The sequence below is a fragment of the Mesoplodon densirostris genome, chromosome 18 (genome assembly GCF_025265405.1).
Source record: "Mesoplodon densirostris isolate mMesDen1 chromosome 18, mMesDen1 primary haplotype, whole genome shotgun sequence".
In the NCBI taxonomy this organism is placed as follows: domain Eukaryota; kingdom Metazoa; phylum Chordata; class Mammalia; order Artiodactyla; family Ziphiidae; genus Mesoplodon; species Mesoplodon densirostris.
In genome coordinates this window covers 4,837,902-4,864,912 of record NC_082678.1, presented here as the reverse complement: position 1 = coordinate 4,864,912, position 27,011 = coordinate 4,837,902, and the positions used below count along the sequence as shown (strand labels likewise).

The 27,011-nt window shown below is 37.7% G+C and overlaps 1 protein-coding gene across 4 annotated transcripts in view; it reads left to right on the top strand.

The window, feature by feature from the left end:
- Window positions 1-27,011, top strand: part of FBXL20 (F-box and leucine rich repeat protein 20) — a 95,674-nt gene that overhangs the window by 33,767 nt on the left and 34,896 nt on the right. For all 4 annotated transcript variants that reach the window (XM_060080873.1, XM_060080876.1, XM_060080874.1 and 1 more), the window contains exon 2: window positions 6,418-6,479. In XM_060080873.1, coding sequence (XP_059936856.1) covers window positions 6,418-6,479 — 62 coding nt within the window. The remainder of the gene's footprint in view (window positions 1-6,417; window positions 6,480-27,011) is intronic.

Genomic DNA, 27,011 nt, shown 5'->3' with positions numbered 1-27,011 from the left:
CAGGGTACTTCCTCCCTATAGAAAGTTGGGAACCCAGTGGCCTTTTTTCATTTTAAATTGTTTCTGTCCCTTGTTGTACCCAGCAGGTACAACTTCCTTTAAAATTTCTGAAATTTTCTGTGAATCTGGTTTGTGTTATTCCATGTCCCAAAAGCTACATCATTATAACTCTTTTAAAGACAGACCTCTCCTGACTTGGGTTGTGTCTGTCTGCTGTGGCATAAATTCCCTTTAGCTTCTTAGAGGCTATTATGTCTAGTTGAGAGAGTCAGCTAGGTATGGCTTTAAAAGTTTCTGAATTAAAAGACAATTGTATAACCTTTGGTTAGGCAGAGTTCACATGTATGATATTCAAAAGCATGATGTGTTAAAAAAAGGATAAATGGGACTATATCAAAATTAAAAATATTTGTTCTTCAAGAGACACCATTAAGAAATAGAAGTCACAACACACAGAATGGGAGAAAATATTTGCAAGTCATAGAGTAGAGAATGAATGTGTATTCAAAATATGTAAGGAGCCCCTGAATCTCAATAGTAAGAAGATAAACAACTCAAAAGGGAAAATGATTTGAATACACATTTCACCAAAGAAGTCTTTTTGAATGGCTGAAAAGCACATGAAAAGGTGCTCAACAGCATTAGTAATTAGGGAAATGCAAATTGAAACCACAGTGAGATACCACCCCATTAGACTGACTGAAATAAAAAAGACAACAACAAGGAACAGTAAGATGGGGACAGACTGGAAACCTCATACATTGCTGGTGGGAATGTAAAATGGTGCAGCTACTCTGGAAAACAATTTAAAAGTTTTAAATAAACTTAACCATATGATACAACCCAGAAAATCTCCACCTTAGAATTTATCCAAGAGAAATGAGAACATATTTCAACCCAAAGACTTGTATGAGAATGATCATAGCAGCATTATTCATAATAGTAAAAAAAATTGTAACAATCCAAATGTTTGTCCGCTAGGAATGAATAAACAAAATATAGAATTCCATACACTGGAATACTATTCAACAATAAAAAAGAGTGAACTACTGGTACATGCTACAACATAGGTGAACTTAAAAAACATGCAGAATAAAAAAAGTCAGATGCAAAAGATGACATTTTATGATTCCATTTTTCTTAAATGCCCAGAAGGGAAAATCTACAGAGACAGAAAGCAGATTAGTGGTTGCTTGAGGTTGGGGATCAGCACAGGGATTGATTGCAGATGGGCATAAAGGATATTTTGGGGGTGATGGAAATTCATCAAAACTGAATCATAGTGATGGTTACACAGCTTTATAAATTTACTAAAAATTATTGAAACGTACAATTAAAACCAGTGAATTTTACGATACATGCATTATGCCATAATAAAGCTGCTAAAAATGCTGTATACAGATGAAATCCCATCATGGTGAAAACTTAGGAATTATTACAACTTTTTTTTTTAAACAAGAAATGTATCCTATCCCTTGAAATAAATGGGCCATAAGTTGAATCTTCAAACTGTTTTCTTCAGGTATTTTAATCGTTATTTTTGTAATGTATTCAGTCTGTTGCTGTGTTGATGTCATTTGCATGTTATTTGCTGAATTTAGAGTAACATTCAGTTTATTACATTTCTTTCTTCCTCCTCTCCCCTCCTCTTCCCTCCCCTCCTGAGATACAAAGTGAAAAAACCATGGAAACCTGCTGGGAATTTACAGTCAAAAAGTATTTCCTGATCTGTTTAGTAAAAATGACATTCATTGGTTGAGGAATTTCTAGGCATTGTGTTGCTTACCGACTATACTGGGGTGAACTAAACAGACAAGGCCCCTTTCCTCTCAGAGCTTACAGTCTGATGTAATGGACACATCATCCTTGAGGAAGGAGTAAGGAAGAGGCACACTCTCTCTCATTAAGGACCCTCCTGATACTGCACACATCACTTTTTCTTACATCCCATTGGCCAGAACGTAATGAGAAATAAAGTCTTCTTTCCACACAGCCATGTGCTAGCTAAAAATTGGGAATTCTGTTACTCTAGATGAGTAGAGAGGATATGAGGGGATACTAGTATTCTATGCCAAAATACATATATTAACTTCTGTATTTCTCCCATAATGCTTGAATAACATAGGTCAGACCTTTTAATTTCCGTTTTTGGAGTTGGTAGCTATACTTTAATCAGCAGGGGTCACTGTTGAGAAAGTATTTCTTTTCCTGTTTCCTTTGTTCAACCCATCTGCATTTCCCACCCAGATCCTGTATTTAAAGCTTCTTGAATTGGTTTCCTGTGTATTTTTTGTGTGCTAAGCATTTAAATTTACTATGTTAGTAAACTAATTCCCAAAATGTGCCAAAGATTTAAAAACTGATCAGAAAGGCTAAAATAATAGCCCCCCGGGCTTCCCTGGTGGCGCAGTGGTTGAGAGTCCGCCTGCTGATGCAGGGGACATGGGTTCGTGCCCCGGTCCGGGAAGATCCCACATGCTGTGGAGTGGCTAGGCCCGTGAGCCATGGCCGCTGAGCTGTGCGTCCAGAGCCTGTGTTCTGCAGCGGGAGAGGCCGCAACAGTGAGAGGCCCACGTACCGCAAAAAAAAATAATAATAATAATAATAATAGCCCCCCAAAATGCTTCTTACTCTTCAGGAACTCTATGTTGTGATTACAGTTTGCAACAAGTGGTTTCACAGTTATATTTCTCAGCTAGGTAATTTATAGAAAAACGATTACAGTTTTATACAAAACAACAATAAATGCTAATGTATGACAAAACAAATCACTTAGTTTTTTAAAAACCTGAATATTTAAGAATGTCCTATCCCTATAAGACGGGGGCGGGGGGCTGTTGCAGTGTCTGTTTTTGTTTGTTTAGGGGATGATGTCCTACCTTGAAAGAAATAATCGAGAGAGAACAATGTAGTTGCTCTCATGTTGCCCCCCACAATATCCTTGTAATTTTTTGTGAATAGATTATTAAAATATATAATAATCTATCTACACATTAATGTGAAACCAGATAACCGAAGAATGTCAAATGTTTGAACAGTGACTTCCTCTACAACAATTATATCTAAAACCTTCACAAATTGGTTATAATTCATTATATCCTTGATGTAATTGGATTTGACACCCTTTTTATTTTGTATGAGAAACCTAGAGTTTGGATTCAGCTGAAATAGTAAGATATCTAAAACATGTATTCTGTTGCTTCTGTGAAACATTTATTTTACAAACAATACCATGGGGACTTCCTTGGTGGCACAGTGGTTAGGAATCCGCCTGCCAGTGCAGGGGACACGGGTTCAACCCCTGGTCCAGGAAGATCCCACATGCCCCGGAGCAACTAAGCCTGTGTGCCACAAGTACTGAGCCCACGTGCTACAACTACTGAAGCCTGCGCACCTAGAGCCCTTGCTCCGCAACAAGAGAAGACACCACAGTGAGAAGGCCATGCACCACAATGAAGAGTAGCTCCCACTAGTCACAACAAAAGAAAAGCCTGTGCGCAGCAACAAAGACCCAATGTAGCCAAAAAATTAAACAAACAAACAAAAAAGCCCAGTACCATGAACTGGAGCAGAAACCATTTGGGTTTCCTAGAAACCATCTAAAATTAATGTGTGTCTACCTCTAGGATTATTTTCTAAGCTCCATTGCTATGTCACTTCAAATAATAAAATATTCTGATTATGTGTTATAACTGTAATTTCTTAAGTCCTGAGATTCTCAATCTATCTTATCTGTTCCATTGGTTCTCAAACTTTAGGAAGCATCAGTATCACCTGGAGGGCTTGTTAAAATACAAATTACCCCTCTTTCCCTCCACCACCCCTGGCATCCTGTTTCTGATGCTATAGGTCTGGAGTACAGCCCAAGAATTTGCATTTCTAACAGGTTCTGTTTGATGCTGATGCTGTTAGTCAGGTAACCATGGTTTGTGAACCACTGATCTTTTTCTTGCAGACTTGGAGTAGGATACATATGTGCAGAAGGAATTGGAGGGAAATATAAATCTGGACAGATATCCTATACACATGATGTTTCCCAGATACTCCCAGGACACTGTCTATTCCTTTTTATCTTTTCTTTTTTCATATACGTCATGTTCTTACAGAGACAACAACATTTTGTCTATTTAGACTGACTTAGGGGAAAAAATTGCTGCTGGGTGTGACTTTTTTTTTTAATAAATAAATTTATTTATTTATTGTTGGCTGAGATGGGTCTTTGTTGCTGTGCGTGGGCTTTCTCTAGTTGTGGTGAGCGGGGGCTACTCTTTGTTGCGGTGCGCGGGCTTCTCACTGCGGTGGCTTCTCTTGTTGCAGAACAGGGGCTGTAGGCGTGCGGGCTTCAGTAGTTGTGGCACGTGGGCTCAGTAGTTGGTGGCGCATGGGCTTAGTTGCTCTGCGGCATGTGGGATCTTCCTGGACCAGGGCTCAAACCCGTGTCCCCTGCATTGGCAGACGGATTCTTAACCACTGCGCCACCAGGGAAGCCCCTGGGTGTGATTTTTGTTCCTTTTTGTATCTAGAATTGCACAAATCATGTGAACAACACATAGCAGGTTTATATTTTTTATCAATTTAATTACCGTATATATTCAAGTGAGCAAAGTGCCTTGGTGGGTGAGGTACGTAGCATTCAATTAAATACTTTGAATATACAAGCTAAAGAGCTTAGCATTTCTAGTATAAAAATGATTATCTTTTATATTTTGTGGATTTGAGTTGGTCATAGTCTAGTATATTGGGTGCTTAGCTTAGTGATATTGTTTTATACTTACTAACTTGATTTTTCCCCAAGATTTCAAGCTTAAGATATATGTTGTGTGCTAAGAAGTCCCCCAGGCAGGTCTCAATTTTGGATACATTAGCTGTCTTTGCAAGACATTGTTATTTATGTCATCAACCCTAGATTATTCAGGGTATACTTTGTAACTACGTCATGCATTCTTTCCTATAAGTGTACCTGGAGAAGAATGATCTTAATGGTGTAGAGTCTTAGAAGCCGTGGAATTTGAGAACTTGTTGAGGAGGAAATGTGATGGCTTCATTTTGAAAGTCTGCCTTATAGAAAAGGGATATGATTTTTTCTTAATACCTTCCATTAATGGGTAGAGGATTTAGGGAAGCAGATTATTCTTTGATGTCAGGCAATTTCCAAAGACATGTAATTGTCAGGCAGCATTACTTTTTTTTTTTTTACATCTTTATTGGAGTATAATTGCTTAACAATGGTGTGTTAGTTTCTGCTTTATAACAAAATGAATCAGTTATACGTATACATATGTTCCCATATCCCCTCCCTCTTGCGTCTCCCTCCCACCCTCCCTATCCCACAGGCAGCATTACTTTTATTTTAACACAGTGTGTTTGCTGCACTGAAACTTGGTAGATGATCCAACTTTCCATCAGCAAGTCCTGTAGCTTCTTTAAAAATCCTTTTGTCTACTTTTTTTATTTTCCACTTCCACCACCCCTGTAATCTTACCTGCATCATCTTTTACTTGAACTATAATTTTAATATATTTCTAGCTTATCTCCTTGATGCCAGTCCAAAATTAGTATTTGCTTATTTCTGTGTTCTTCATTGTAGAGCAGGGGCTCCTAAGTACAGAGATAACATCTTACTGTTTTTGTATTTCATTGCCTAGAAAAATGCCTAATACAGGGTGTTCAGTAAATGTTCATTGTATGAAGTCAAGAGGCACCTATGTCATACCTAATAGCAGGGACTGAACATATTCCTCTCAGCTTCAGTGACATGTGTATTGTTTTTAGTTGCTTTTTATTGGATATACAGATACTTGGTTTTTTTATGTAGCTTACTAGACAAGCTTATAGTGACGGCTCTGTTAAAAGTACCCATTGTGAGTTTCATTAATTTGTTAAATGATCCTGCATGCATCCAGAATGCATATGGTGGTGGTTATGAGGCATTATTACTTTTCTGCATGATATATAAAACTTGAAAGAGAACATTTCCTATCCTAGGTTTCTGAACATCTCTGTGAACAAATAAATGTGAGTTAGATTTGGAGAATAACCTTACCTTAATGGCATTTTTAAATGGTCACTCTGTACTGATACGCAAATAAACCTTTTGTAACTCAGTTTCCTTATATGTACAATGAAGATTAAGGGTAGTATGAAGATTCAGTACACTAATACATAAAATACACTGAAAATAGCACCTAGCACATAATGTCATGCTTCTGACTGCTATTAGTTCATTTTTTTCCTAAAGACAGGGAACAAATTAAATGTCTTAGACATTTTTTAGCCTAAAGAGTTTCTGAAAATATGACTTTGGCTTATAACCACTGTACTTATTCACCTCTCTCCTAAGAGGATTACCTCTAAACTGTTGAGTTGAACATAATAAAATGTTAAGTGACACTTGACACAATGATTTTGTTTTTGCAGATGTTCTCAAATAGTGATGAAGCTGCAATTAATAAAAAACTTCCCAAAGAACTCCTATTACGGTAAGTCTAACTTTATGCTGTTTTGTGTGTGTGTGTGTGTGTGTGTGTGTGTATCATATTTGCCTGTTTAAAAAAATTTTAGACTTGTTGCTAATTTTCATATATGTATAGGATCTGTATTATGTAGATTTTAAAATTTATTGATTCTTTTATTAAACAATCTTATTCTAGGGGTTATAGCCTCTTAAAAATTAAAAAGACAAGTTATTTGAGACTTTCCTCTGTTAGACTTATGATTTTACCATCCTTATTTTTAATGTGTAGAAACTACATTTGGGATTACTTGTAACATAAAACACACAGCTCCCAATTTATATACCTTTGACTTAGGAATCACCTGGGAAGAAACAGGCATCCAGGGAAGTTGTTTTCAGTGCCCATTATTTGGGCACATAGTCATACCATTCTTTGTTCACTTTTGTAGAATATCATGACTGAGAAAGGCACATTCTCTTTGCAAATGTTAGAAGTTAACAAGTTACTGTGCTCGGGACACTTTTTTCTTGCTCATAGCTGCTACTGCAGTCTAGCCCATAACCAGCCCAGTCCCTGCTTCAGGGTGAAAAATTCTGCCCTAGTGCTGGTAAAGAGTATTCCTGGCATTCCTAAGTATTTGCATGCTGAGTCCTCCACTAGATTGCAAGATCCATGGAAGCAGGGACAAAATCCTATAAATCTTTACGTAGGACTTACACTTTGAAGATGCTAAGAAAAAGGAACTGAATTGAACTTGGAATGGATATTTTCTGTGAAAGCAAGACATACATATGTGCTGGTTGACTATAGTGTAAAGAACCTCCTAGACTACCCAGAACCATTGGAAAATGTATCCTGAATATCTTGGGTATCCCTCAAATTTCAGCGAAATTTTAGCCATCTTAAAGAAAAATATTTTTAAAACAGGTTATGTTCTTCACTGTTACCATAAACTGAGTACACTAAGATATACTTATTTTCAATATTAAGCATTATTTTGTACTACAGTAGTTTACCTTGAGACTCAGAAAGATATATGGAAGTTATTTGACTTTGATAACTGGCTGCATCCTGTTGTGGTTATATTTTTATATTTTATTAGAGTTTTTCTGTTTTTGCCATGAAACTCAAATTCCTTACTGTGGCCTACAAGACCTCTCATGATATGGCAGGGGAATAACATGATCTGGTTTATATTTTTAAAGGATTAGTCTGGGTACTATGTTCCAACCAGATTGGGGGATTGGAGTGGAGAGCAACAAGAAAACTTTTAAAGAAATCCAGGCAAGAGATGAGGGTAACACAGATAACATTTTCTGTAATTTTTTACACTGCGTTGCCTGCCCCGGCCCTTTCTAGCTTTAGTCACTGTTTCTTTCTCTTTTCCCCTCCCTTCCCCTCCTTCCTTCCTTTTTTAGATATAAATTGACGTATAATCTATTAGTTTCAGGTATACAATGTAATGATTCAATATTTGTATATATTGCAAAATGGGGGCTTCCCTGGCAGTCCAGTGGTTAAGACTCCATGCTTCTACCTCAGGGGGCACAGGTTCGATCCCTGGTCGGGCAGCTAAGATCCTGTATGCCATGTGGTGCAGCCAAAAAAAAAAAAAAAAAAAAAAGATATATTGCAAAATGATCACAACAATAAATCTAGTTAATATCCATCACCACGGGACTTCCCTGACGGTCCAGTGGTTAAGACTTCGCCTTCCAATGCAGGGGGCGTGGGTTTGATCCTTGGTCGAGGAGCTAAGTTCCCACATGCCTCGTGGCCAAAAAAAGACCAAAACATAAAGTAGAAGCAATATTATAATAAATTCAATAATGACTTTAAAATTGGTCCACATCAAAAAAAAATCTAAAAAAAAAAGAAAGGGACTTCCTTGGTGGCACAGTGATTAAGAATCCACCTGCCAATGCAGGGGACACGGGTTCAAGCCCTGGTCCAGGAAGATCCCACATGCAGTGGAGTAGCTAAGCCCGTGTGCCACAACTACGGAGCCTGCTCTCTAGAGCCCGTGAGCCACAGCTGCTGAGCCTGCGTGCCACAACTACCGAAGCCCATGCACCTAGAGCCCATGCTCCGCAATAAGAAAAGCCACCGCAGTGAGAAGCCTGTGCACCGTGATGAAGAGTAGCCCACACTCGCCGCAACTAGAGAAAGCCCGCGCACAGCAATGAAGACCCAATGCAGCCAAATAAATAAATAAATAAGTAAATAAATATTTATGAAAAGAAAAATATCTATCACCACACATAGTTACAAAATTCTTTTTCTTGTGATGGGAACTTTTAAGATCTACTCTCTTAGCAACTTTCCAAACATATGTTACAGTATTAACTATAGTCACAAAGCTGTATATTACATCCTGAGGACTTATCTATAAATAACTGGAAGTTATGTATAACTTTTGGCCACCTTTACCTATTTCACCCACCCCCCACCTCTGGAAACCACCAATATGTTCTCTGTATCTATGAGTTCCATTTCTTGTTTTGTTTTTTGTTGTTTTTTAGATCCCACATATAAGTGGGATCATACAGTATGTGTCTTTCTCTCTCTGACTTATTTCATGTAACATAATGCCTTCAAGGTTCATTCATGTTGTGGCATATGGCAAGATTTCTTTCTTTTTTAGAGCTGAATAATATTCCATTGTGTGTATGTATACATATATATATATACACACATATACATAACACACACATATTCACATTTTTTTTATCCATTCATCCACCAGTGGACACTTAGGTTGCTTCCAGGTCTTGACTATTATAAATAATGCTGCAACGAATATGGGGGATGCAGATATCTTCTCAAATTAGGGTTTTTATTTCCTTCAGATAAATACCCAGAAGTAGAATTGCTGGATTATATGGTAGTTCTATCTTTACTTTTTTTTTTTTTTTTTTTTTTTTTTTTTTGCGGTACGCGGGCCTCTCACTGTTGTGGCCCTCTCCCGTTGCGGAGCACAGGCTCTGGACGCACAGGCTCAGCGGCCATGGCTCACGGGCCTAGCCGCTCCGTGGCATGTGGGATCTTCCCGGACCGGGGCACAAACCCGTTTCCCCTGCATCGGCAGGCGGATTCTCAACCACTGCGCCACCAGGGAAGCCCCTATCTTTACTTTTTTAAAGAACCTCATACTATTTTCAGTAATGGCTATACCAATTTACATTCCCACCAACAGTGTATGAGGGTTCTCTTTTCTCCACATCCTCATCAACACTTGTTACTTCTTGTCTTTTTGATAATTGCCATTCTGACTGGAGTGAGGTGATATGTCATTATGGTTTTGATTTAGTTACTGTTTTGACTTTACTCTAGTACCTGTTGATGAGCTGTAAGGCCTATAGTTGCCAAAACAGATGGTATTTTGGGGAAGATTGGATAAAGAGGAATTTCTGTATCAACCAGTTTTTGTTACCACAAACAACTCCTAAATCTCACTGGCTTTTTCTTACCATTACATGAAGCTATGGGTTAGCTGAGGCTCTCTTTTAGGCAATGGGTCAACTTTTTGTTTAAACCATTTAAGCCAAATAGGAAAAAGGCTTTTGTGGTATCTTTGAAATTACACTAAACAGATAACAATTGATTAGTGTAAATATTAATAAATTCTATCCAGGGCATTTGTAATTTTTTGAAATTCGTTGAATGTAATATTTCCTTAAGGACTTTGAATACCTTGATAAATATCCTGTGGGGAGATATGTGTTGTTACCTGTGTTATCCTGTGGGGAGATATGTGTTGTTACAAGACTATGTGTTGTTACTCATTTTTGTCCACTAATTTTAACATCCATTGCTGTTACCTGAAACAGTTACCACTGTTATGTTTGCCAAAGTTTTATATTTCTATAATTCTTCCTGCATATAAATTCTATTTCTATTATTCTAATTAATTAATTAGAATTCTACTGTAAGGAAGAGCCTTCACTTCAATTACATTTACTTATTTATTCAGTTATTTATAACAGTATAAACTTATGGATATTTGTTTTATTTTATGAATTATATTGTTACTATCATGACTTATTGTTCAGCCTTTTTATGTCTTCTGAATTTGTGTGTGTGTGTAATTTCATACCATGTCTGTGTATTAGCTATTTTATTTTATTTTTTTAAATATTGTAACAAATTCAATAAAGACTTTTTAAAACTATGTATTTATTTATTTATTTGGTTGTACCGGGTCTTAGTTGTAGCTCATGGGCTCCTTAGTTGCAGCATGTGGGCTCCTTAGTTGCGGCTCACCGGCTCCTTAGTTGTGGCGTGCATGTGGGATCTAGTTCCTTGACCAGGGATCGAACCCGGGCCCCCCTGCATTGGGAGCATGGAGTCTTATTCACTGCGCTACCAGAGAAGTCCCTGTATTAGCTATTTTAAAAAATACAGATTAATAAGTAGCATAGAATATTTGGTTTGATTGGATTTTAAGTTACATGTTAACATTATTTGATCCACCATATATCAACCTACAAGGAGAAAAGTTGTGTTACTAGGGCCGTACTATTTTCTTGCAAATCCAGAGCCACAACCAAGTTACCAATGAATTAAGGAAGTGTTCTTGTTTTTTTTTAACTGTAACTTACTTTAACTTACTAATTTTCCTCCTTCCTTTTTGAAACAAAGTTTATTAGTAATGCTCTAGCAAGCTGGAATCCACTGCTTGCATAATGTGAAATTCAGTTAGCAGGATTGACAGTACTTCCTTTGAGAGAAGAACCATATGCATTTATTTAGAAGTACCTCTTGAAAAATGAATGTCAGTGTTGATAAGATAGAGACTCTTATGTGTTTTCCAAGCGCTAATGTAAAGTGAAATTACATCAAAAGAGCTAATGTAAAGTGAAATTACATTACATTCATTAAAGTGAAATGCAAAGTGAATCTTTGTTTCTCAAAGATTCCTTCTGAGGATGATATTGATGACTGTGATAATAATGTGAGTGGTAAGACTGCTTGAGCCCACACATGCCCTTTTGGCTATAAAACAAAGTGCAGTTTCAGAATGAGGATTATCATTGCTTATAAGAATCTGAAACTTTTTTCATTAATTTTTCAACTCTTGGGGTGTTGGGTCATAATTGTCATGCAATATGTAATACGTACGTGTGAGTTGGTAGATGAACTTTCTGAACTTAGGTGGAAAGAATGAATTGGCTGGGACTTATTGTCTAAAAGAGATAATCGTGCTGTGTTGGGGGTTCCCAAGACTACTCCTAGGTTTGGTGATTTACTGGGAGGGCTCAAGGCTCAGCATATAGTCATACTCATGGGTATGATTTATTACAGGGAAAAGATAGAAAGCAAAATTAGCAAAAGGAAAAGGTGCATGGAGGGAAATAGAGGGGAAACCCGGTGTAGGCTTATAAGAGTCCTTTCCCAGTGGAGTTACACAGGATGTGCTTAATTCCTCCAGAAATAAGTTATAACAAAAAAAGTAAAATGTTGTCTACCAGGGAAGCTTATCAGGGAATAGTGGGAACAGTCCCCAGTCCAGATTCTCAAATGCCATCCAAGGGTCAGCATTGCAAGCAGGCCTTTCTAATAAGGATAGGCCTGCTATGTGAACTCCTTTCTGTACACATGCTATCTTATATTCTCTTGCAGGAAGCTTACAACACTGATGATATCTAGTAGATTTTCATTCAGTGTATTTGCCAGGAATTCAGGGCAGATAGGGGTTTGTGTGTTTTCTTACTTTTAAAGGCACATAATGGTGAAGAACATGGACTCTGGAATCTGAACACCTGGATTCTGTCATTTACTAGCTGTAAATTGAGGATTTTAGTACCTACCTCTTAGAGTTATCCTAAGGATCAAAAGGGTTGATAAATGTGAAGTGCTTATTGGAAGAGTGCCTGGCACATAGGAAGTGCAATAAAAATGTTATGTATATCACTATTGATTCTATTTTTTACTCATAGACCATAAAATGATGTGATTAGATGCTAAGACTACCAAAAGTGATCATCTGTCACCTTTAAGGTGCATTGGCAGATGTTCCTGAATGAAAGAACAGAAAACCAATATTGCTCTTACTGAGCATTTAGTTTTCTAGCCTTCTCAATTGTCCAGAACAAATCAAAGAAACAGGAAGCAAGCTGGAAGAACAAATGTGCATTTTACTCAGAGGATGCGTGCCAGCCGTTTCTCAGGCCCTATGTACTCCTTTTCTTTTTCTTTTTCTTTAGACACAGTTATTACAAATTTGATTATGAACAGCAGTACGTAAAAATGGGATCAGAAGAGTTACGTTAATAGAGGGTCCACTGAGTTTTAAGAAGTAGCAATCTGATAGTAAGGGAGAATATATAAAAACTAATCTTAAAAACAAAAGCAGGGGACTTCCCTGGCGGTCCAGTGGTTAAGACTCCACGCTTCCAGTGCAGGGGGCACCTGGTCGGGGATCTAAGATCCTGTGTGCCCCGTGGTGCTGCCAACAAAAAAAAGAGAAAGGAGAAAAAGAAAAAAACAAACCAACAAGCAAGTAGGATTGAGAACAGAGCAGTGGATCCCAGGTGGGAAGGGGTGGTGGGGAGGGCGAAAGGTGTAAAGGGGGTCAGCTGTATGGTGGATGGGTGGAAAATAAATTTTTGGTGGTGAGCTTGTTATAGGGTATACAGAAGTAGAAATATAATGTTGTACACATGAAGCTTATACAGTGTTATAAATCAGTGTTATTTCAATTAAAAAGTAACATTCAAAACCAATACAGTACAGGGTTGCTTATTTAATGAGGAGACATTTTAGTCACTTAGTTACCCATGAGTATTTCACTGTATAGGATGACAAGAGATGTTCTTTATGAAAGCTATGCAATATCAAGAAATAATTAAATTATATTCCCTTAAACCTTTTGGGGAAGAAGTGGTTCAAGTGATAAATTTAATTAAATACCAAGAAAAATAAGTCAGTACATTTTGTTCTTTACTTATTTTTAACACAATAGTTACATATATGACTATAAACGTATATTTAGGCTGGTTTTTTCCTATACCATGTATGCATGATGCATTTTCATTTGAGTTTGCTACTGCAATTAATCGACATGTTTTCTTGGTGAGAGAATTTTGCATTAGCAGCATGGCACAGTTTAAAAATTACTACAGACCTCATTCTTTTTTTTTTTGTGGTACGCGGGCCTCTCACTGTTGTGGCCTCTCCCGTTGCGGAGCACAGGCTCCGGATGCGCAGGCTCAGCGGCCATGGCTCACGGGCCTAGCTGCTCCGCAGCATGTGGGATCTTCCCGGACCGGGGCACGAACCCGTATCCCCTGCATCGGCAGGCGGATTCTCAACTACTGAGCCACCAGGGAAGCCCTTGATAAGTCTTTTTTAAACACACACTGATATGACAGCTATCACATACAGTCTAACAAAATTGTTTCAAATGAAGTTAAAGACAACTAAGTGCTACTAGAGTCACCTTATGGAAAAAAACGAACAGACTTTTTGGCCCACTCAATACATTGGTGCAAGTGATCCATGAACCGCACTTTAGTAAACAGTGAAGCAAAAGAATACGAACTAAACCTTGGGAAATGCCTTCATTTGAAAACAGAAGTATAGTAAGTGGCAGATACAAGATGGTATCTGAGAAGCCAGAAGAGGAGGTTCTTAATAGGGAATGGTCAATATGTTTGGAGGGATAAGCCTTATTGAAGACTGATAACGGCCTTTGGATATCACGAGAAAACCATGAGTGTTCTTTAAGGTACAACTGCAATTGAGTAGTAAGGATAGAAATTAGATTGTAAAGTGAGAAAAAAGGGGTGATGACAAAAAACCCTTTTCTCTTTGACTATCTCCACCCATATTGACCCCATTGTTTTTTTACTTTCAGCAGCACTTATATTTTCAGGTCACACATTATATTGGTTAATCATAAGCTGCCCTGTGTCTACATGTTTCTTTCTACAAGACGATAAGCTTCTGGAGGGCAAATATGTTGTCTTATATTATTGAATTTCCTCTCTGCCTAATAGAGTGCTGGATATAACTAAGAACTCTGTGGACACTTAATGACTTAACCTTTTTTCTTGTGTGACTGTGAATTAACAAGATTAACTTTTTTTGTTTGTTTTGCTATCCAAGAACATTGTGTGTTATTAATTATTTTTGTCTTGATTCATGTCCTTGATGATAGTTTCTTAATAAATTTCATTCTGTTTCTATTATTGCTAGTTGTAGGGAAAGCTATCAATTTTTCATCTTTTAGCCACACTTTTAATATTAGTTCTAGTAATTTTTAGCTGTTTCTTAGATTTTCTATATATTTGTGTCTCCTGCCAAAAAAAAAACTCTTCCAATCATTTATAGTAATTTTTTTCATCATTGCTTTAGCCACAACTTGCAGAATAAATGTTGAATGAAGGTGATGCTATCAGTCATTCTTGGCTTGTTCCTAACCTTACCATAGTTTTCAAAATCCATTCCTTGTTAGACTCTAGGTGTTTCCCCAGTTATCTGCTATCATAGCACAGCTATAATGGTCTTTCTTCTTTTGAGTATTTGAAACCATCCTTTATGATTTCATTAGGATAAGATCCTAGACGTGTATTATTAAGGTGAAGAGTATTTTCCTTAACAATCTCAAATTTACAGAAAAGTTGGATTATGATACAAAAAACTTTCCTTCCTGAACCATTAGAATAAATTGCAAACCTGATACCCCATGAGTAGGTCCTTAATATTTTATTTTGTATTTTCCAATCCAACACCATATAAGTCTAGTTTCTTCCCTTTCCAGATTTGAAGTCCCTTCTGTGACAAACCTGACTGTCGTTATCCTTCATGTATTTTGTTATTTACTCAGACTTCCTGGTTGTAACCAATCTCCGACTGCTGCTGCTCCCTTTCACAAGGATTCCGTCTTCACCCCACTGGGTTCACACAACTCATGCCAGACCACTCCCCTCCTCTTGCACGGACACCCTTCTACTCTGCTTGGGTTCCAAAACCCATGGTGGAGTTCTGCTCCATGTGGTTGCCCTCTTCATATGGCCCAGGCACTGACACATTGTGGTCGGTCACCCCATTGTATGGATGCCCTCACTTCTTTTGGGCTTCAACTCGTCATGTGAATCACCTACACGGACATCCTTCTCAGCCCCCTCAACCTATGACACCCCACAGGCCGCCCCTTCACCCCGCTTGTCCAGTATCTCACTAGGTCACCCTCTTTGTAGATGCTGTCCTTCCTCATATAACTCAGCATTCTACTCCTATACTCAAATATATCCACACAAAAACTTACACATGAAAGTTCATAGCAGCATTATTCATAGTAACCAAAAAGTGGAAACAATCCAAATGTCCATCAGCTGAAGAATGGATAAACAAAGTATGATATATCTATATAATGGAATATTATTCAGCCATAAAAAGAATGAAGTACAGATGTGTGCTACAACGTAAATGTATGATTAAAAACACAGTAAGCGAAAGAAGCCAGACACTAAGGCCACGTACTGTATTAGTCTATTTATATGAAATGTCCAGAACAGATAAATCCATGGAGATAGGTGTTGTCAGGGGCTGCAGTTAAAGGGGCAATGGGGAGTGACTGCTAATGTGTACAAGGTTTCTTTTAGGGGCGATGAGAATGTTCTGAAATTAGATAGTGGTGATGATTGCACACCATCATGGACATACTAAAACTCACTGGATTGTGTGCTTTAAAATGGTAAATTTTATGGTTTGTGAATTTCCTCGTGTGTATAACTTGTATATAAACTTATTTTAATTTATAGTAATATAATTTATAATAAATGTGTAATAATAAATATAGTTGTGGTAAAATATACAATTACATAATAAATTTTTACTTATATAAAATTTGAAACGAAAAATTCTGCCCTTTATTGGGAGGAAGTGATGGCCTGAACCTCATGATAGTAATAGGCTAGAGAGAAAATAGACTCAATCAAGAGATTTTTAAGAGTTACGTTTGGTGACATATTTGCTGGTTGATTTGATGCATTGTCAGTGGGGGTATGTATTGCAAAGGAGTGAAAGATGATACGCAAGTTTTTTTCCTTCTACTAAGTAGATAGTGGGAATACTCACAAGATAAAGAAAGTAGGAGGAGAAACAGGGCTAATGGGAGGAAAACAATGAAAATAGTTCAGTATTGATAATTGAAAATATCAAAGTAGAGCTGTCAAAAGGCAGATGTATATACAAGTCTAAAGCTTATCAGCATGATTTAGAAGTCATCAACATATATATGGTAACTAAAGGCATGAGACACTGTATTTTATTTAGCTCTTTTGGAATTACCAGTACCCGTGAGAAATAAGGAAACCAGAAGGAAACACAAGGCCTCTCAGACACTGAAATAAAGAGCTTTGGGGCCAAAACATCATATATAGCCTAGTGGTTGTCCTGTAGATTGGCAGCCTTTGGGTCAGGTGTCCAACCAGTTTCAGCCAGATACCAGCTTGGCATCATCACCTGGTGGTTGATGTGGAACTCTTTAGAAAAGAGCTGTGCGTGGTAGATGTTGAGGTTTGGCCATACGTCCAGACAATTGTACTCTTACATAGTCTCTCTTGGCTTAAATATTTTATATTAAGGTGATTGATGTCTTATGAGTTAGCAATATTTCATGTGTATCTTAATCTAATATATGTAAATCAGTATGTCAGCTCTAACTGAAACCTATTTGATTTTTATTTACTTCATTTAATTTGTCTCCAGAGCATCTGGGGTAGCTTAGATCAGGAGCAAATATAATAAATACAAATAAATAATCAGAATCATGAGAAATATAAAGAAAAGTAGAAAACCAAAGCCAGAAAGTAAACAGATGCACCCTTGTACGAGCCTACATAGTTGCTTTAGATGGGTCTCAAATTTAGCTTTAAACTTCTTGATAGCATAAATGAAATGTCATTCTTAACAGAAAAGAAGAAATATACATATTATTCCATAAAAACAGAGTGCTTCCTAGCACTGGTTTCTAAGAGAAATTTCTCAAATGGGTGTTTACTTAGATTTGGTAGTTAAAATTCCATGGCTAAATCAGTCACAGATTTCATATGGTCACATCTTGTACATGGGATTACCAGATATGGATAGATTAGGTTTGCATAATTTCTGCTGAATATAACCTTGGTTAAAATAATAGTTAAGGACTTCCCTGGTGGCGCAGTGGTTAAGAATCCGCCTGCCAACGCAGGGGACAGGGGTGCGAGCCCTGGTCCAGGAAGATCCCACGTGCCATGGAGCAACTAAGTCTGTGTGCCACAACTACTGAGCCTGCGTTCTAGAGCCCACGAGCCACAACTACTGAGCCCACGTGCCACAGCTACTGAAGCCTGTGCTCCTAGAGCCCATGCTCCGCAACAAGAGAAGCCACCAAGATGAGAAGCCCGCGCACCGCAACGAAGAGTAGCCCTGGCTTGCCGCAACTAGAGAGAGCCTGCACCCAGCAACAAAGACCCAACACAGCCAAAAATAAAATGAAATAAATTAATTAAAAATTAAAAAAACATAATAGTTAACTGTAAGTAACTGGATAACAAGACCAATTGTCTGATGTGTCTCCTCTTCGTATTTCTTATTTGAAATAAGGTCATTTCAAAAATGAATAGGAGACTTAGTTTTCTCTCCTTTATGGCCAGGGTTGTGCATCTGGTTTATTTAAGAGTGATTTTGCATTGATGTTCAAGTTTAAAAGGAATAGGGGACCAAAGCCCTGACTTAGGAGGTTGAAGATTATCTGATCTAGCAGATTATGTCTACCAGCTTTGATTCACTTAGTAGTATGGAAGATGTCATCTTTGTGTTCACATTAATAACTAAGCAAGTACAGAGAGCTTTTATAACTTAATATATAACAACTCATTCTTGTCTAAAGAGTCAAACTCAAATAAGTCCATTATAGCTACAGGTAGCATACGTTGCTTTTGGCAGAATTCTTCACAAGATCGTGGTTAATTACAATAATGTCATAATTATACCTGAAGTCCTCTTATCAGTTGTCTTAAATGGCATCATGCTCTTATTCAACCTGTGTTTTTCACTCATCCATATGTCAGGAGTATTTTCAAGAATGCCAATGATGAGAAACACATTTTCCCTTTCGTAGAATGTAAATTATATTCCACAGGATTCTTTTTTTTTTTCCACCTGGCATATCTGCATTTTTGCTTCTTTGGAGGCAGAGACTTTACTCATGTTCCATTTCCCTCCCATAGTAGTAGACCACCCATTTTTAGTTGAGTGTCCAGCCACTACAACAAAGACGATACATCCCAGTAAAACAGGAGCCTAGCAAACCTACGTCTGTAGTCTGCTAATAAAGACACTAGCATATAATTTTAATGAACAAGTCCTGCAAACCGATGGTCTCATGAGGAATAGGTTTGCAACTTTGAAAATATAGTATAGTTTCTGTCAGACAGTAGACAAGTATCAGAATTCTACATTCGGAGCAGGCTTTAACATTCATGTGGCCAAAGATCTGCATCTAGTGCCTTAAAAATTTTTTTAACAAATAAAATATAAATCACTCATGAGCCCAACACTTTTTTTAAAAAATGAAAAATCATAAACAAATGGCTTCCTTGTTCCTGCTTTCTCAACACCCCCCTGCAAAAAGCCTATTTTCCCCACAAAGCTAACATATATCCTCTTATATTTAGATATATAATATGCACAATGCTTACATGCATGTGTTCATGTGTACCTACTTTATATTTTTCAAAACTGAAAACAAACTGCTCTACAACTTGTTTTTGTTTCTGTCATTTAATAATCATTGACATCTTTTTAGGTCCGTTCATGTAGCTCTGTCATTCTTTTAAATGGCTGCAAAGTGCAAATTTTTTTTGTACCATAATATATTTAAGCATTTTTAAATTGATGTATATTAAGGTCATTTTCTAACTTTTTGATATTTCAAATAATGCTGCCATAAACATTCTGATAACTATCTTTACTCATACTTTTGCTTCTACAGCATGTAGTGTCTGTGTTTGTTTGTTTGTTTGTTTGTTTAATTTATTTTATTTTTGGCTGTGTTGGGTCTTCGTTGCTGTGCGCGGGCTTTCCTGAGTTGCGGCTAGCAGGGGCTACTATTCGTTGCGGTGCGCGGGCTTCTTATTGTGGTGGCTTCTCTATTGCAGAGCACGGGCTCTAGGCACGCGGGCTTCAGTAGCTGTATCATGCGGGTTTGGTAGTTGTGGCTCGCAGGCTCTAGAGCGCAGGCTCAGTAGTTGTGGTGCACGGGCTTAGTTGCTCCGCGGCATGTGGGATCTTCCCAAACCAGGGCTCAAACCCGTGTCCCCTGCATTGGCAAGCAGATTCTTTCTTATTTTCTTTAGTTACTTATTTACCTAATTATTTATTTATGGCTGTGTTGGGTCTTCATTTCTGTGTGAGGGCTTTCTCTAGTTGCAGCGAGTGGGGGCCACTCTTCATCGCGGTGCGCGGGCCTCTCACTGTCGCGGCCTCTCGTTGCGGAGCACAGGCTCCAGATGTGCAGGCTCAGTAGTTGTGGCTCACGGGCCCAGTTGTTCCGCGGCATGTGGGATCTTCCCAGAACAGGGCTCGAACCCGTGTCCCCTGCATTGGCAGGCAGATTCTCAACCACTGCGCCACCAGGGAAGCCTCGGCAGGGGGATTCTTAACCTCTGCACCCCCAGCGAAGCCCTATGTTTTTTATTTTAATGGGTACTATTGAACTACTCTCCAAAAGAGTCGTACCCATAGATATCTCCATGATATGAATGGAATTACTCATTTTGTTATACCTTCTCCAGGATTGTGATATGCTTTTTAAATTTATTTAATAAACAGAACTATATTAAGAGGTATTGCTCAAGAAGGTTTGGGATTTTTGTCATAAGACTGTGAAGCCAAAGGAAGTTGGGAGTAAATCTTCTTTGCAGAACCATACTATGGGTATGCACATCCCCAAATCTACCCCAAATCTACCCCAAATCTCGGTATTTACTTTAACAGCCAGCTCCATGTTCTCCAAGAAGCTAGTATTGAGGGTTTGGGGTTTTTTTTCTTTCTTTCTTTTTTTATACAGCAATAGATTTATTTATAATCAGACCCCATCATGTCTCAGAAACCGGGCCAAAGTCTTTTTGCGTGAGTGGGGAAGGTGAGGCCCACTTTGCCTCGAAGCTAGGCCAGTTTTTCAACAATCTATTGATAAGAGAAGGGGGAGGACTTTTATTGAAGCAGTCAAGCAGGATCCTTCAACAATAACAGACCTTCCATTCTGCGTCAGTTTTCTTATCTCTTTGATCATAACCATTCTGGTTATGGATAATAGGTATCCTCAAGAAGGAATTATGTAAAGGGTTAAAGTGTAAGGTACCAAGCCTGAAGATGATGAAAAGCAGGAAGGTTCTAAGTATAATGTTTTATTGTTCTGGCCTATCATGTAAAAATGTCATTGTCGTTTCCCCTTGATTTATCCTACAAATACATACTTATAGTGATGTTTTTTATTTAAGTTAATGTTACCATATTTAGAAGAATAAATGTTCACTGTGAACCTCCTCCTCTCCATCCCCACCCCCACCCCCAATCACTGTAACTAAAACTCTGGCAGCTTATCCCATCAATCCTTATATTTGGGTTTCTAAAGGTAACTGTCTCTATTGTCAAGTAAGTAGAATAAATAGAAGTCAAAAGCTACTAAATAATAGCAGACATTTAGACAGACTGCTTGTGGAGTGGTAGAAGGGATTTAAGCACAGAGGCTTATCACATACCAGGGAGCCAAGTCAGGAGTGGAGACTCCAAGCTCTTATTGCTTGATAGAGGAGCACAGCGACTGTATTTGTCTTCTCTCTCTCTTTTTAATGTACCATAATGTCAAACCCAGGTGAAAAGCCAATTTATGGGAATTTTGACATTAAGTACCCCAGGCAGTACATTCTAAGAATGAAATTATGATTGTTGGGGCATGTGCTTCAGAGAGTCTCCTAGGTCTGCATTTGACCTACAGCCTGAGGTTTCATGTCCATCTTTATTTTGTAAAGAATCTATCTGTTGAAAGTTTACTAAAGTCTAACTAGGATCGTTATCTAAAATTTCTCTCCTGTGCCCCCGCCATTTGTAATATTATATTTATGCAAATTGCTCAGGGATTAGTGGTAATTTGGCAGAAACAGGATCTTTAGACTATGAAGCTCCACATAAAAGCACATAGTGGATGACAGGAAAAAGCAGCAGCATTTAAGCAGTGTAAGAAGGTTTGTTGCGTTAGATAAACTTACTGTTTTAGGAATTGAGGTACCTGGGGGTATATATATTTATTTGGGAATGATTTGTAATCAGTATTTTAAAAGATGGGAAATTTATTTAATTAATTAATTTATTTTTTGAATTTTTGAATTTTATTTTATTTATTTTTTTATACAGCAGGTTCTTATTAGTCATCAATTTTATACACATCTGTGTATACATGTCAATCCCAATCGCCCAGTTCAGCACATCACCATCCTCACCCCACTGCGGTTTTCCCCCCTTGGTGTCCATACGTTTGTTCTCTACATCTGTGTCTCAACTTCTGCCCTGCAAACCGGTTCATCTGTACCATTTTTCTAGGTTCCACATACATGCGTTAATATACGATATTTGTTTTTCTCTTTCTGACTTACTTCACTCTGTATGACAGTCTCTAGATCCATCCACGTCTCAACAAATGACTCAATTTTGTTCCTTTTTATGGCTGAGTAATATTCCATTGTATATATGTACCACAACTTCTTTATCTATTTGTCTGTTGATGGGCATTTAGGTTGCTCCCATGACCTGGCTATTGTAAATAGTGCTGCAATGAACATTGGGGTGCATGTGTCTTTTTGAATTATGGTTTCCTCTGGGTATATGCCCAGTAGTGGGATTGCTGGATCATATGTTAATTCTATTTTTAGTTTTTTACGGAACCTCCATACTGTTCTCCATAGTGGCTGTATCAATTTACATTCCCACCAACAGTGCAAGAGGGTTCCCTTTTCTCCACACCCTCTCCAGCATTTGTTGTTTGAAGATTTTCTGATGATGCCCATTCTAACTGGTGTGAGGTGATACCTCATTGTAGTTTTGATTTGCATTTCTCTAATAATTAGTGATGTTGAGCAGCTTTTCATGTGCTTCTTGGCCATCTGTATATCTTCTTTGGAGAAATCTCTATTTAGGTCTTCTGCCCATTTTTGCATTGGGTTATTTGTTTCTTTAATATTGAGCTTCATGAGCTGTTTATATATTTTGGAGATTAATCCTTTGTCCGTTGATTCGTTTGCAAATATTTTCTCCCATTCTGAGGGTTGTCTTTTCGTCTTGTTTATGGTTTCCTTTGCTGTGCAAAAGCTTTGAAGTTTCATTAGGTCCCATTTGTTTATTTTTATTTCCATTACTCTAGGAGGTGGATCAAAAAAGATCTTCCTATGATTTATGTCAGAGTGTTCTTCCTATGTTTTTCTCTAAGAGTTTTATAGTGTCTGGTCTTACATTTAGGTCTCAAATCCATTTTGAGTTTATTTTTGTGTATGGTGTTAGGGAGTGTTCTAATTTCATTCTTCTACGTGTAGCTGTCCAGTTTTCCCATCACCACTTATTGAAGAGACTGTCTTTTCTCCATTGTATATCCTTGTTTCCTTTGTCATAGATTAGTTGACCATAGGTGCGTGGGTTTATCTCTGGGCTTTCTATCTTGTTCCATTGATCTGTGTTTCTGTTTTTGTGCCAGTACTATATTGTCTTGATTACTGTAGCTTTGTAGTATAGTCTGAAGTCAGGGAGTCTGATTCCTCCAGCTCCGTTTTTTTTCCCTCAAGACTGCTTTGGCTATTTGTGGTCTTTTGTGTCTCCATACAAATTTTAAGGTTTTTTGTTCTAGTTCTGTAAAAACTGCCATTGGTAATTTGATAGGGATTGCATTGAATCTGTAGATTGCTTTGGGTAGTATAGTCATTTTCACAATATTGATTCTTTCAATACAAGAACATGGTATATCTCTCCATCTGTTGGTATTATCTTCAATTTCTTTCATCAGTGTCTTATAGTTTTCTGCATACAGGTCTTTTGTCTCCCTAGGTAGGTTTATTCCTAGGTATTTTATTCTTTTTGTTGCAATGGTAAATGGGAGTGTTTCCTTAATTTCTCTTTCAGATTTTTCATCATTAGTATATAGGAATGCAAGAGATTTCTGTGCATTAATTTTGTATCCTGCAACTTTACCAAATTCATTGATTACCTCTAGTAGTTTTCTGGTGGCATCTTTAGGATTCTCTATGTATAGTATCATGTTATCTGCAAACAGTGACAGTTTTACTTCTTCTTTTCCAATTTGTATTCCTTTTATTTCTTTTTCTTCTCTGATTTCCGTGGCTAGGACTTCCAAAACTATGTTGAATAATAGTGGTGAGAGTGGACATCCTTGTCTTGTTCCTGATCTTAGAGGAAATGCTTTCAGTTTTTCACCATTGAGAATGATGTTTGCTGTGGGTTTGTCATATATGTCCTTTATTATGTTCAGGTAGGTTCCCTCTATGCCCACTTTCTGGAGAGTTTTTATCATAAATGGGTGTTGAATTTTGTCAAAAGCTTTTTCTGCATCTACTGAAATGATCATATGGTTTTTATTCTTCCATTTGTTATTATGGTGTATCACATTGATTGATTTGCATGTATTGAAGAATCCTTGTGTCCCTGGGATAAATCCCACTTGATCATGGTGTATGATCCTTTTAATGTGTTGCTGGATTCTGTTTGCTAGTATTTTGTTGAGGATTTTTGCATCTATATTCATCAGTGATATTAGTCTGTAATTTTCTTTTTTTGTAATATCTTTGTCTTGTTTTGCTATCAGGGTGATGATGACCTCAGAGAATGAGTTTGGGAGTGTTCCTTCCTCTGCAATTTTTTTTTTTTTTTTTTTTTTTTTTTTGCGGTACGCAGGCCTGTCACTGTTGTGGCGTCTCCCATTGCGGAGCACAGGCTCCGGACATGCAGGCTCAACGGCCGTGGCTCACAGGCCCAGCCACTCCGTGGCATGTGGGATCCTCACGGACCGGGGCACGAACCCATGTCCCCTGCGTCGGCAGGCGGACTCTCAACCACTGCGCCACCAGGGAAGCCCCTTCCTCTGCAATTTTTTGGAAGAGTTTGAGAAGGATGGGTGTTAGCTCTTCTCTAAATGTTTGATAGAATTCACCTGTGAAGCCGTCTGGTCCTGGACTTTTGCTTGTTGGAAGATTTTTAATCACAGTTTCAATTTCATTACTTGTGATTGGTCTGTTCATATTTTCTATTTCTTCCTGGTTCAGTCTTGGAAGGTTATACCTTTCTAAGAATTTGTCCATTTCTTCTAGGTTGTCCATTTTATTGGCATAGAGTTGCTTGTAGTAGTCTCTTAGGATGCTTTGTATTTCTGCAGTGTCTGTTGTAACTTCTCCTTTTTCATTTCTAATTTTATTGATTTGAGTCCTCTCCCTCTTTTTCTTGATGAGTCTGGCTAATGGTTTATCAATTTTGTTTATCTTCTCAAAGAACCAGCTTTTAGTTTTATTGATCTTTGTTATTGTTTTCTTTGTTTCTATTTCATTTTTTTCTGCTCTGATCTTTATGATTTCTTTCCTTTTGCTAACTTTGGGTTTTGTTTGTTCTTCTTTCTCTAGTTCCTTCAGGAGTAAGGTTAGATTGTTTATTTGAGATATTTCTTGTTTCTTGAGGTAGGCTTGTATAGCTATAAACTTTCCTCTTAGAACTGCTTTTGCTGCATCCCACAGGTTTTGGATCGTCGTGTTTTCATTGCCATTTGTCTCGGTATTTTTTGATTTCCTCTTTGATTTCTTCAGTGATTTCTTGGTTATTTAGTAATGTATTGTTTAGCCTCCATGTGTTTGTGTTTTTTACGCTTTTTTCCCTGTAATTCATTTCCAATCTCATAGCATTGTGGTCAGAAAAGATGCTTGATACGATTTCAATTTTCTTAAATTTACTGAGGCTTGATTTGTGACCCAAGATGTGATCTATCCTGGAGAATGTTCCATGCACACTTGAGAAGAAAGTGTAATCTGCTGTTTTTGGATGGAATGTCCTATAAATATCAATTAAATCTGCCTGGTCTGTTGTGTCATTTAAAGCTTGTGTTTTCTTATTTATTTTCATTTTGGATGATTTGTCCATTGGTGTAAATGAGGTGTTAAAGTCCCCCACTATTATTATGTTACTTTCGATTTCCTCTTTTATAGCTGTTAGCAGTTCCCTTATGTATTGAGGTGCTCCTATGTTGGGTGCATATATATTTATAATCGTTATATCTTCTTGGATTGATCCCTTGATCATTATGTAGTGTCCTTCCTTGTCTCTTGTAACATTCTTTATTTTAAAGTCTATTTTATTTGATATGAGTATAGCTACTCCAGCTTTCTTTTGATTTCCATTTGCATGGAATATCTTTTTCCATCCCCTCACTTTCAGTCTGTATGTGTCCCTAGGTCTGAAGTGGGTCTCTTGTAGACAGCATATATATGGGTCTTGTTTTTGTAAACATTCAGCAAGCCTATGTCTTTTGGTTGGAGCATTTAATCCATTCACGTTTAAGGTAATTATCGATATGTATGTTCCTATGACCATTTTCTTAATTGTTTTGGGTTTGATTTTGTAGGTCCTTTTCTTCTCTTGTGTTTCCCACTTAGAGAAGTTCCTTTAGCATTTGTTGTAGAGCTGGTTTGGTGGTGCTGAATTCTCTTAGCTTTTGCTTGTCTGTAAAGCTTTTGATTTCTCCATCGAATCTGATTGAGATCCTTGCCTGGGTAGAGTAATCTTGGTTGTAGGTCCTTCCCTTTCATCAGTTTAAGTATATCTTGCCACTCCCTTCCGGCTTGTAGAGTTTCTGCTGAGAAATCAACTGTTAACCTTATGGGAGTTCTCTTGTATGTTATTTGTCATTTTTCCCTTGCTGCTTTCAATAATTTTTCTTTGTCTTTAATTTTTGCCAATTTGATTACTATGTGTCTCGACGTGTTTCTCCTTGGGTTTATCCTGTATGGGACTTGCTGCACTTCCTGGACTTGGGTGGCTATTTCCTTTCCCATGTTAGGGAAGTTTTTGACTATAATCTCTTCAAATATTTTCTCTGGTCCTTTCTCTCTCTCTTCTCCTTCTGGGACCCCTATAATGCGAATGTTATTGGCGTTTAATGTTGTCCCAGAGGTCTCTTAGGCTGTCTTCATTTCTTTTCATGCTTTTTTCTTTATTCTGTTCCACAGCAGTGAATTCCACCTTTCTGTCTTCCAGGTCACTTATCCATTCTTCTGCCTCAGTTATTCTGCTATTGATTCCTTCTAGTGTAGTTTTCATTTCAGTTATTGTATTGTTCATCTCTGTTTGTTTGTTCTTTACTTCTTCTAGGTCTTTGTTAAACATTTCTTGCATCTTCTTGATCTTTGCCTCCATTCTTTTTCCGAGGTCCTGGATCATCTTCACTATCATTATTCTGAATTCTTTTTCTGGAAGGTTGCCTATCTTCATTTCATTTAGTTGTTTTTCTGGGGTTTTATCTTG